Source organism: Octopus bimaculoides, chromosome 18 (genome assembly GCF_001194135.2).
Source record: "Octopus bimaculoides isolate UCB-OBI-ISO-001 chromosome 18, ASM119413v2, whole genome shotgun sequence".
NCBI classification, from domain to species: Eukaryota; Metazoa; Mollusca; class Cephalopoda; order Octopoda; family Octopodidae; genus Octopus; species Octopus bimaculoides.
Window position 1 is genome coordinate 54,704,791 of NC_068998.1, and position 13,487 is coordinate 54,718,277.

The 13,487-nt window shown below is 35.8% G+C and overlaps 1 protein-coding gene across 1 annotated transcript in view; it reads left to right on the forward strand.

Annotated features, from left to right (window-relative positions):
* LOC106875913 (uncharacterized) overlaps positions 1-13,487 on the forward strand; it is a 57,678-nt gene that overhangs the window by 27,869 nt on the left and 16,322 nt on the right. The window contains exons 7-13 of the mRNA XM_052974355.1: positions 3,457-3,732; positions 4,880-4,999; positions 5,462-5,605; positions 7,589-7,798; positions 9,208-9,366; positions 10,873-11,002; positions 12,646-12,803. Of these exons, the coding sequence (XP_052830315.1) occupies positions 3,457-3,732; positions 4,880-4,999; positions 5,462-5,605; positions 7,589-7,798; positions 9,208-9,366; positions 10,873-11,002; positions 12,646-12,803 (1,197 nt within the window). The remainder of the gene's footprint in view (positions 1-3,456; positions 3,733-4,879; positions 5,000-5,461; positions 5,606-7,588; positions 7,799-9,207; positions 9,367-10,872; positions 11,003-12,645; positions 12,804-13,487) is intronic.

The following is a 13,487-nucleotide window of genomic DNA, read 5'->3' on the forward strand; positions in this document are numbered from 1 at the left end:
GTGTGTGTGTGTGTGTGTGTGTGTGTGTGTGTGTGTGTGTGTGTGTGTGTGTGTGTGTGTGTGTGTGTGCAAGACACTCGTTTCTGTCCTTCCTATTCATACTTTGACCTCTCGTCATTTGGCACAAAGCCACCTCCCTCAATACAACTATTTAGTAAAATAGCTTTGTCATTATTAAGTTGGTGTCTGGAACATAAGATTTTGAAGGTTTTTATTTAAATCACTTTAAATCAAGAAGTTTTTTTATGAGGGAAGGAAGCAGGGGTGGCCCTCAAGCTGGCTTGGTTACAAAAGGGTTAAAATGGTAGTCAGACTTTTGATTTCTAGATCTTAAAATGGTGACTGCCTGACTTTGTCACAATTGTTAAGAACAGCATGCTCTAAGATAAGGCATTCCAGCCATGACCATCCCATCTTTTGAAATGTTACATCATTGATAGGTATGATTTGTGACTGATTTGGTTGTTATTTCCTAAAGTCAAGCAACTATGTAGAGGCTCCCTTGTTATCAGTGAGGGTGAGCGCTTAATTACATATCCGACTAACAAAGTTAATGTTCACCTTGAATTACTCAGAGACAAACGGTAACTAGAAATGCCATATGGATTAAATGCGTTGTTCTGTCAACTTCATTCAAAAATTTGAATTCAATAGATTTAATAAATGGCATTTAGACAGTTACCATAATGTAAATATCTATGTAAATTATATATAATTGCCAGTGCTGATGGTGTAATTAATATAGCTATTAATGAGGGCGGAGTTAAGTGGCAAATCAAACCACTTACAACTGATTACTTCAAATAACTTCCTGTAAATTCTCAAGAGATTTCTTTTAAATGTTAAGCATTGACAAAGAACCTAATTTTAATTACTAAGCATCGATAGAATTCTTTGTCTGATTTATTAAACATTTGTAGAGACTCGTACTTAATTAATAAATATTTATAGAGACTCCTAATTATATTCATTAAGAAACATTTATTGAAAATTTCAATCAATTGAAATATTGCTTAAACCAGTTGAGCTGAGTTGACAGTGTGTTGGCAACATTTGGTTAATGAGTTGATGGTTTGTGTTGGCAACATTTGGTTAATGAGTTGATGGTTTGTGTTGGCAACATTTGGTCAATGAGTTGATGGTTTGTGTTGGCAACATTTGGTCAATGAGTTGATGGTTTGTGTTCTGTCTTTTGTCTTGGGCTGGAGACCATTCAGTGTTGTTATTATCGGTCGGAATATGCTTGAGGCACGTTTGAACTGGTGAACAAGCTACTCACTGCATGTTTGTCATGGAAAATATACCCCGTTGGTTGACAGATGGTGTGTATACACCTAGATCAGCTCATAGCACCACCTACATAGACCAAAGAGGAGATAATCACTCTGAAATGCTTGCATCTTACAGTCTGGGTAGGTGGCGCTGTGAGCTGATCTAGGTGTATACACACCATTTGTCAACAAGCAAAATATATTTTCTGTGTCTCAAGCATATTTGGATTGATAATAACATTACAATTTTACTTATCATTGCTAAGCACTCCCCCCCCACCCACCATTATTAACTGTTGTTGGGTCCAGTCTTTCGGCTGTAGATAAGCACCATGCTAGAGCACTGCATGATGGAGCTGTATTTTGTTAGTTTGCAATGTTTCATTTGAATTTCTCCCATCGTAGGTGAAACCTGGTGCAAGAAAGGCCCCGTACAAAACTGAATTTCCTTAGCCGTTTTGATGCCATTACATTTGAGATTGCTTTTGATTGGAAACAAATATCTCTGCTTGTATGACAGTGCCTCTCATTTACAACAGCTATCACATAATGTCAAGACACAAACACACATACACTCATACTCACATATATACATACACTGTATACATGCACACACACAGAGTAGGCTTCTTACAGTTTCTGTCTACCAAATCCACTCGTAATTCTTTGGTCAGCCTGGGGCCATAGTTGTAGACACGGTCCAATCTCCCATACAGTGGGACTGAACCCTTAACCTTGTGTTTGGAAAGTCAGCTTCTCAACCACACAGCCATTCCCATCTCCCTAATTAATCAATTTACTCTGCCATGTCCTGTAAATTGTTATGTAAATTAGAACAACCATTCTCCTCCTTCTCACATACAGACTGATTCACATTCATGAACTTTGCCACATTTCTATAACCCTAAACGACCCATCTGCTTTTATAGCCACTGGACACACTGTCAAGATGTGTTCACGTCTTTATAAAATCTTCAGTTTCTTAATGACATTTAACTTTTTTTTTTCTCTTTATTCTAAAATAAAATTCCTGTTTTCTTTTTTCAGTTATTTTTCGTTTTTCCTAAAGACCTTTGATTCTCCTTTAACATTAACCTTCAGCCTCTAAGCAAAGATTTCTTACCAATTACTATTTTTTCAAAGTTCTTTTTCTGTTTCTTTTTTCCTTTCTCTAAACTATTTCTCTGTGCTTAGCTCCATGCTTCCTTGCCATATTCTTGCTTCTTGAGGACTCTTATTCCAACTATGCAATCACTGTGTATTTTCCATTTTTTATTTAAATACTTTTGTATTTTTTTTTTCCTATGGTTCACTATAAGCAATCAGTTTTTCCACATCTCTATTATATGTCACAATCTTACTTACGTAAGCTTTTTCCTTTTCTCCATTTCTCCATAAATTACAGCTGTTCGGTTATGATAGTTGATATCTCTTGTTTGCAATAATCTCTTGATATTCCATCCAATTATAAAGACAATAAAAATCTCTTTTGCTCTCTCAAGATAAACGAGTTCACTGCAGATCTAGAAATGGTAATAGGTGGAACTGGCACGAAGGTAGTGCAAGCAAATCCAAAGACCCAGTTTTTTTATCATATGACAGTGTTACAACTACTACTACCACCACCACCACCACCACCACCACCATTTAATAATAATGATGATGATGATAATGATAATAATAATAAAAAGGAATTAGAACCCTGAATGGATGAAAGGCAAAGTTGATTTCAGTGGAATTTGAACTCAGAACACAGAGACGAACAAAACGCTGCTAAGCATTTTGCCCTGTTTTCTCTTGATTTATTATTGACTCGTTGTTACTGGGACAGAAGTAAGTTAGTTGTGAAGGCACATGGCTCAGTGGTTTGGGTATTTACTTCATGATCATAAGGCCACGAGTTCAATTCCCGATGGTGCCTTGTGTCCTTGAGCAAGACTCTTTATTTCACCCTGTGCCAGTCCGCTCAGCTGGCAAAAGTGAATTGTGTCTGTAATTCAAAGGGCCAGACTTATCACTTTCTCTGTCATGCTGAATCTCCCTGAAAACTACATTCAGGGTAGACACAGGTCTGTGGAGCACTCAGCCACTTGCACTTTAATTTCATGAATAGGATGTTCCATTGATTGGACCAACTGGAATCCTTATCTTTGTAACCAACTGCATGCAAGTGTTTTTAAGCTAGGTGACTTTAAATGAATTACCACTGTTTTTGGTACTCTGCATGAATTTAACATTTTCCCATATTTATAGCAAATCTCTTCTATTCTTGAAGGAAGACCAGACTGTTGAGAACATGTCCAATCTGGGTTACATAGATTATTGGATGAAGTCTATCCATGCTCATTCAGCAGAGAGTACTAAGAACACAATCACAAACTCCACACTCTCACCACCAATGTTTATAGTCGGCACTCATCGGAACAGCTTAAACGATGACCAAGACATCCTGAAACAGATGGTAAGTTTAGTTTTTATTTTGTTGTTGTGTCTAAGAAAATGGATCACTTCCCAACTCTGTAAGAGTCTCTTATCAGATCAGAGTGATGGAAACTGTCACTCAACTTGAGTGACACTCAAAACGCCAAGCTTTGACAAATACCAAATAAGTATAAAATGGAAACATCTGCGGACGGAATGTTGGTTCTATGCCACGCATGTTTGCCTCATTCTTGTTTCGGTATTTGGGAGTAATGCCATATTTTAATAGCTTGTGTTGATCAAATGTGGAAGATGCATGGCCAAGGGATTAATAGGACTTGGCTTTGATTCTCAGAGAAGGAAATGCATCTTTGAGCAGAAAACTTAATCCTTTAGCATTTAATCCGGACATATCTGGCCCAAATATTCTATCTGTTTTATATTAAAATTGACCACATCCAACCTCTCACACCTACCCTACAGTACCATTTTAAAAATATACAAACAAACTAATTGAAATGTTGAAGCTACAAAATAATGCTTGATTGATTCAAAACAATCTCAATTAATAAGCAAACATTTGACAAAGATGGCGAAATGGCAGAGTGGTTAGCAAGCCGGACGAAATACTTAGCAGTATTTTGTCTGTCTTTACATCCTGAGTTCAAATTCTGCCGAGGTTGACTTTGCCTTTCATCCTTTCAAGGTCGATAAATTAAGTACCAGCTGTGTACTAGGGTCGATCTAATTGACTGGCCCCTTCCCCCAAAATTTCAGGCTTTGTGACTAGAGTAGAAAAGAATACATGTGATAAAAAAATCTGAATGTTAAAGGTTCGAATTTCAAGATGTGGATGGTCTTGGATCTAGACAACTCTTTGTTGCTAAATGCAAACAGCAGCAAAGGTGCTGCCTTCAGATTAGCGGCTGCTTAGAATCCAATAAAGTAAGGAGGTTGTATTTCTGCAAGCATCTATAAATGTTCAACATAATGTTCCACTTTTTAATCTGAATGGGAGACTGGAAGATTTTGTCGTTTTTACTTTATGTAAACTACTGCTGTGTCTTTAATTGTCCTTGTACTGTCCCCAGTGTTTTGGCTCTTGTGGCCAAATCATTGTTCCTGTGGAAGAAATTGTTGTGGTTGTTGTTGATATTATTTTCAAAATATCTTGCTGTATTTTGCAGGTGAAGGAGAAGTTCAATGCCCTGGAGGAATTTCTAATTGGGAAACCTTATTATAAACACATAATAAAGCCATTCTTTGCTGTTGAAAACTACGGCAGTGAGGATGAAGAGGATGTACAGGTTTGAGCTCTTCAGGAAGACATTCATAGGGAAAAAGCTTTCAAAATCAGAATACATGTGTTAATATATTGCATAGATTATTTATGTGTGTCTGTGTGTCCATGTGTCTGCGTGTTTGTGTGTGTGTGTCTGAGTGTCCGTTCTGCGTCCATACCTAATGCTCCAATTGCCACCAGTATCACCATTACTTTCCTCATGCCCCATAACTTTCCTATTGCGTCTCGCAGTGGCTGGTATTTCTCACTCTTTTCTGGGTTTTATTACTATTATAAGACTCACAGCTTATTTTACTGGGTAAAATGGAAAGTGTCAGCTGTCCACAGCCAGCAGACTAAGCTGACACTTGTTTACTGGTCAGGCTTCAAGAACTCTGCAGAGAATTCTTGCAGTTACAATTATTATGATTATGATTATTATTATTATTATTTTTCATTATTATTTATAATACTTTTTGATTTTTAGATTTGTCTCTTACGTGAACATATCCAGAAAGTGGCTCTTCAGGAACCATACATGGGAGAAAAAATCCCCACAAGATGGTTACAGTTTGAAGACATAATTAATCAGCTAATTGACAATTGTAATAATTATGCAAGTATAGACCAGGTAGGTGATTAAGTTCTACATGCTTAGCACCTTTAATTCATTATGCAAAATCACAGCATTCAGCAAAGGAGAAGCTTCAGTTATTAATCCAAAAAGTACACACACACACACACACACACACACACACACACACTTATTGATCTTTAATTTCTTACCAAATCTCACCTGTGTTTGGTACATGTTGCTTCTGTTTCACTCTTATTCCATGGAAATCAGGAATCAAACACAAAGTCTCTCGAGCATCTTAAAGTGAATCCTTCTACCATTGATATTGGATGAAAGATCCTGTAAATGTCAGCTTCGTTTACCTGTGATGTGTTGATAACATCATTACTTTTGTTACTCTCTCATTCAAGTCTTTCCTCTGATAATTTAAATATTATCCATAAATATAATCTAATTACTAAATATCTTTGCATACACATGCTCTCTTCAAGCTGTTGGATGTTACTCTTAGTCAAGACTTTTCTCTGTGTTATTAGAAGTATTTGTTGTTGTTGTTGTTGTTGTTGAACTCCTGGCCAACTCTGATCAAACAGAGCTGTGATCAGTGCCAGTCCAACCATGACCATCTGTTTCTCAGGTGCTGTCTATCTAGGACTACATTCATCATCATCATTTAAAATCTGTTTCCATGCTGGCATGGGTTGCACATATGCATACACACGTATGATGGGCTTCTTTTCAGTTTCCATGCGCTAAATCCATTCACAAGGCTTTGATTGACCTGAGGCCAAGGTGGCACACAGTGGGACTGAACCCAAGACCATGAGAAACCAGCTTCTCAACCACATGGCTATTCCCACATCAATATATTATCTTTACCCTCCAGTTTGTTAATCCATTGAGAAATGGCTGACTTCATAGACTTGGTGCAGTTGTGGCAGTAATTCTTCTGCTGTCAGTGGTTTAATATTTATTGTACAAGTTGGAAACGGTGACTTAATTCTGCTGAGATAAGCATTATTTATTGCTTAATCAGAAAAACCATCCATTGAAAACACATGCCCACGACAATGTCCTCATAATGGAATGGTTTACCAACTTACCCAGCCCAGCAGTACACATATCATGTAACACAGAACATTTGTCTAATATAAAAGATTTGACATGTTCAGTTGTTTCCCGAAAAAAAAAAGAAAAATCTTTATTGATTTCTGTTCCACAATCAGAGAATCATGCACATTGCATTCATTTCCAAATCTTGCAGTTCCTCTCATGTATTTAAGGACAAAAAGGCAGAACAGAAAACAGAACAAAAGCTCAATGAGTTTTGCACGTTTTATACTTGTTCTGTTTTATTTCCTACGATAATATAAAAGGTTTCACTTCAAAACATGTTTGTGCCTGATGTTTTTTGAATCATCATCATCATCATCACTAAAACACAAACATGAAGGTTTTCTGTTGTTGTTGTTTAGCCTCAGGTCATCTTTGATTGAACACGCACATCTATAATGAAAGACATCCTAGCCATGACCATCTCATCTTTCCAACTATAACTTTTAACATAGATTACATTTTTCCTGCATGTCCTTCTCTATTTTTCAAGAGAGTATGGTTTTATTTGTGTGAGATTTAGCTGCTATTTCTACAAAGCAAGTAAACACAGAGAGAAATCAACCTCAATTACAGTTCACTCAAAAATGCACACATCCATAACAAATACCACAAGGTATTCTAACAACTCTGTCAATTCATCGATATTGTTGCAGTAAACACAGAAAAACTAAACAGTTTTCTCCAAACTTTTATCTCATTCAAGATAACAATAAAAACATGTCTCAGTTTGTGAAATTCAGTTTCTCACTTATGAAATATTGCTGCAGCTGTTTAATATTTTTATTCTTAACAATACATTTTGATTAAGGTAATTAGAATTTTTTTTTATGAACTTTAGACACTCTAGATTTGTGTAATGTTACAAACAAATTGCTTAATAAAGTACTTTGGTTCTGTTGCTATTGTTTCTTCCAAGCTCAGGTGGCAGACTTGGCTTTAGACATTGGAATTGAAGATGAACAAGAAGTGCAGACAATGTTGGATTTCTACCACGATCTTGGTGTCATTATCTACTATGGAGGCAGTTTATCTGCAGTCGACAACATTCTACGCAGCCTTGTCATTTTAAATCTCCAGTGGTTGGTGGAAATGTTCCGTAGGGTAATAACTGCCAACTACCCTCTGAATCAAGTAAGTTTTGTATAAAGTTTATCGGTTCTGTTTCAATATTTTCATTGAGAAGACTTTAATTAGACTTTCTTAAGATGAAGTAAGATATTAAACCGACAAGTTATTAAAGTTTCCTTTTTTGAATAACTTGAGAAATTCTCTGTGAAAATAACAGAAAAACAAAACAACAAAATTTTCAACCTGATTATTTTTTTATGGATTTTCTTTCGAATTATAAATTATCAATTTTCTACCTCCCCCACCCTCTCCCTGGGTTTCGTTGAATTAAACTACTTCCTATCTGTTTGTAGGAGAAAATGCCTAAGTTGTGGGAGGTGGGGGAAGATTCAATTTGATAATTTCTATATATTTATATTACAGCATTTATTTAGTTTCAATTAATTTGAGAACAATTATCTCTTAGAGTATTTTCCTTAGACACCAACCAAGACATTACATTCTACTCCATGCTGTGTAGAAACGATGGGAAAAAATAAATAACACTGACAGTAACACACATTAACATATAAACTAAAGAAAATTATATTTCACACACGCAAACATACACATCTATATTGATATTTGAATTTCTTGATCAGAAATATGCATCCCTGAATAATCAGGTCTGTTGACCTTATCCCCCAAAATACACCTGGTATTCCTCATACCCAATGGCCAGCTCAGTTGAAGCAGTGTCTTCTGCTGATTTAGACTCCCATGCCATGAGTTGATGGTGCAATATGTTAACCATTAGCTTATTTTGCTTTCCTCATATCTCAAAATAGTTATTTCAATATTTCCAGACTATTATTGTTGCATAATATTTTTTTTTAGCTGTAAACAATCTCAACTTTAACCTAGACATTTCTGTTTCTTTCTTTTCTTTCTACCTCCTGCTGTGTTTCCAGTTACATTTTCATCACAGAAACAAATCAAACAAAAAGATAAAACAAAACAACAAAAAAAACACGTCCAATCTCTCATTCGAAAGACGACTGCCCTATGGAATTGCTTCCCTTTTCTATTTCTAAATGTTAAAAGTTAAACATTTAAATGTTAATTCTTTAAACCACAATAATTCCGCTCGTCCTTTCACCTTTTGGAATTAGGAAATGCTCCTTCTTCCACCAAGCTCTGGAAACAGCCCTCCTTTGACTCAGAAAGTAAAATACTTTATTGTGGACCTCAATTGGTATAAGGCCAGAATTTGTGGTCAAACTCCAGTACTCAACCAGTAGAGAACCCCTGTTAACCATTCAGACAATAAAATAAACCTTCTGCTTTATGCTCTCTTTATAGGAAAGTAGAAGGACATTGGACAAGCTTGTCACAGATACGGTCGCAGTATATATTTATTGTTTATGGGTTTTGCAAACATCTTTTTGTGTTTGTTCTCTTTTTCTTTTTCACAAAAGTCAGTTTTCTTACAGGATAGTGTTTATGTTGAGAAGCGACAGCAACTGGAAAAATATGGGCTTCTGGATGAGCAACTGATAAATTATTTATGGAATGATGAACTTGAACATAAGGCAGCCCTGTTGGGGTTGTTGCAAAAGTTTGATCTCATCTGTAAACGTATTCCTTCAAAGGTAGGACACTTTTATTTCATCATCATCATTTAATGTCCATGTTCCATTCTGGTATGGTTTGACTGGATCCGATGTGTCCAAGGACTACACCAAGTTCCAATGTCTACTTTGATATGGTTCCAATGGCTGGATATCCTTCCTAATGTCAACCTCTTTACAGCCGTGGACTGGATGCTTTTTTTTTTTTTGTGCCACCTGCACTATTGAGGTTGCCATGCAGTTCATAGGGTTGTGAGCTCCTGGGGAGGTGGGTTGGTCAGCTCCATGCTAGGGAATGGGGGGGATTAATATGAGGGGAGGTGGGGCAGAACAGGTTTTTGCAGAGGGATCTGCAAGGCTACTCACATCAGGTAGGAGTGGGGTCAGATGGTTCAACACACAATAATAATAATAATAATAATCTTTTCTTTATTGATCACAACAGCCCAAGATGTAGAGATGGAACATGCTGCAGGAGAAATTGTGATTAAACAAAAAGAAGACAACAATGACTACAACAAGTATCAATTGAATATCAATGATGAAAGTGTCCCCCAAATGGGGGTGTGGGGACAAGAATCACCTAGAGCCAATCAAGGATCCCCCACAGGTCCTGAATTACTGTGATTACCTGTAATCTTGTTCTCCAGCTTACAGGTGCATGTTGAGGCTAGGCCCAATCACTAGCCATTCAAGTTGTGAGTTCGAATCCCAGACCGGGCTGTGTTCTTGAGCAAGACACTTTATTTCACATTGCTCCAGTTCACTCATGTGTAGAAATGAGTTGTGACGTCACTGGTGCCAAGCTGTATCGGCTCCTTTGCCTTTCCCTTAGACAACAAGGGAGTGGCATGGAGAGAGGAGGCCGGTATGCATGGGCGACTGCTGGTCTTCCATAAAACAACCCTGCCCAGTTCCCATGGTCAGTCATGACTGAAAGGGGTCTTTACCCTTTACCTTACCTTACGTGTGTGTATACATACATGCATATATATATAAATATATATATGTATGTGTGTGTGTATATATATATATGTATGTATATATGTATGTGTTTGTGTATATATGTATGTATATATATACGTGTGTGTATATATATATGTATATATATATGTGTATATATATGTGTGTGTATATATATATATATATATATATATGTACAAACAAACACGTATGCACATATAAATATATTTGTAGAAAATCTAAAATAATCGATCTTCAGATTTCCTGATAATTTGGTTATTTAGACTCGACTGGTATATCTTCTTGCAGTCATCTGCCAGAAATTGCTTCAGTATTTTAAGATGGCATTTACTCTGTCTATCCGTGATATTTTTAATTAAAATATTTCAAAAACATTCTCTTCTTCAGATCTTATCTCCCATAGCAACAAATTAAGCCTGTTAAAAGGTAATGCAAATAAATGTTGAATCGAGGATATCTGGTTTCATTTTTTTTTTTTTTTTTTTTTTTTTTTTTTGTTTTTCTTTACCTTTTTTTTTTCTGTATTTCTTTCCTGCCAATTAGGTGGATAACAGCAAAGGAGCTAGTTATTATGTACCTTCGATGTTTCATCTACCACGAGATAACAAGAAGCTTCATCCAGGAAATTCAGATGTTGTCACCTTTTATTTAAATTTTCATGGATTCCTTCCAGGTAATTAACACAAATATCTTCATTTCCACCACCATCGTCACCATCACCATTATCACTACTGTCATCAACATCATCACAGCCACCACCACCACCACTACCATCATCATCACCACCACCATTATCAGTAACACCTCCACCACATTCCACTCTTGTCTAATTTTTCTGTGATGAAAACATTGTAATTGCCAGTATACAATTTTATTGGTGTGTGTGTGTGTGTGTGTGTGTGTGTGTGTACTTGAAAATTTATGTAATTTCATTTAAATTCATTTTCATTTGAACATCATTAGAAAATACAATGAAAAAAGAATTAGGAAAATGTTATTTTGGGGGGAAAACGAAATACTGTTGGAGGGTATTCAGTGCATGGATTCCAGGTAGAAACGGTTTGATGCAAAATGAATGAAGCCTGGTAATCGTCTGTGGTGACATGATTCAATTCCGTGAAAAGCAAAAATGAAACGAGCAAACCATGTTTCATACTTTTTCTTCACACTGTACTCGCTTTGCTTTATAGATTGCATTCATTTTAACCTAACATTTTCCTGGATCCTGTTATAGACACGATATATATATATGTATATGTGTACACACGCATATACATATGTGTGTGTGTGTGTTAGAGTTATTTTAAATGTGAAGTATGCAACCAGTAGGCATATTATGATGGCATGATAAGGGAACAATTGAATTTATGGAAAAGGAGTAATAAAAAGAAGGAAATCGTTGTGTGATATATAAAGGTTAATATATGCTTAAGATGGTATCAAACTGTTCTGGTGATCAGAAGCTATTGTCGATAACTGAGATGAAAACAAAAGACAGGTACAGTTGATGAGCTGAAGGTTGGAGTCATTTGGAAGTGTTACCTTAACAATTATCGATATAAATGTATTTGAAAGTGTTAGTGGTTTAAGATATGAGCACCAGTCTATCTAGAGAATGAACCCCTTTCATAGTTGAGGAGGAGATTGCAGTTTTGGACAAAGGCAGAAGCTAAATAACATTAAATTAGCTTTTGACTTTATGCATGACACCAAGCCAAGAAAGTGTATTTACGATGAAAATAATTCTGATGCTTTCAATGTTGAGGAATCTTTAAATTGGATTTCATTTATAAGGAATGGTGTTATTCTGGTTTAGCCTTTGATCAACCTTCATCAAGCTGGTCTACAATCACAATCATTCCTGTCGCAATTACCTTGGCTATTTTTTTGTGACATTGTATATCTTGGAGTACAGTATCCAGTGTGTCTTTTTTCTTTTTAAGATGGTTCAGTTTGGATTTAAAGTCGATTCAGCTGCTATTTCTAGCAGGACTGACGATCGCTTGAATATCTACGTCTCTCTTTTGACTGGTGAACTCCAGTTTGCTTGCTTGGAAATTGTTGTATGATTTTTGTTGAAATGAAAGCTCATAGAGACAAGAGATTGTTAAGCTCTTAAGAGACAAGGATTAAAATGTTTTGGTTTAACTCTATTTTCAAATTAACATCATAATATTTCCATTTAGCCCGGCCGTATTTACTATCACCAGACTTTGTCCATCATTCTTACTGAATTAAGATCTTTTATAAACAACTATTCTCAACTGTTTACATCCATTACAAAACGATTGAGATGAGATTTATTATATTTTTCAGAAGCATTATTTCACCGAATCTTAGCACACACCCTACATTGGTCTCAGGAATGTGGTGGCTCTGAGCCATATCTTTACTATCGAGTAGCTCGACTTTTTCTTGATTCTGAACATGATTTTATTTTAGAAATGTTACCCAGTTCATATGCAAAGGTCAAGGTAACAAATATTTTTACTAAAGTTCACCATGTTTGCTCATTATTTTATTTATCTTTAAATTTTGTCGTAAAACATTTTTTTTAATAAAATTATTTCTATATCTATTTTTTCTTTCATTGGTTCGACAAATAATTGGTTTCAAATTTTGGCACAAGGCCAGCAATTTTGGGGTAGGGTTGAGTCAATTACATCAACCCCATTAATCAGCTGGTACTTATTTTTATCGACCCTGAAAGGATGAAAGGCAAAGTTGACCTCGGCAGAATTCAAACTCAGAACATAAAGACTGACAAAATGCTGCCAAACATTTTGTATCAGTGAAAGTGATAGGGAAGTGTCTGTGTAATTTGGTGCAGAACAAATGTCTCAAGGGATTTTGTTCACAAAAACTCTAGTTTTTCAGTCTTCTTGTCAATGTTTACATCCTTCAACTCAATATAGAAAAGCTACATATATCAAAGCACATTTAGGTTTACAAACAGAACATTACATCAATATACAATAGACAAATATATTGTGTGTGTGTGTGTGTACACTTGTATTGAAAGGACATTTTTTCTGACACAGGTAATGCTTTAATGATTCTGTTAATCCACACCCATAATAATAATAATAATAATAATAATAATAATAATAATAATAATAATAATAATGGTTTCAAATTTTGGCCCAAAGCCAGCAATT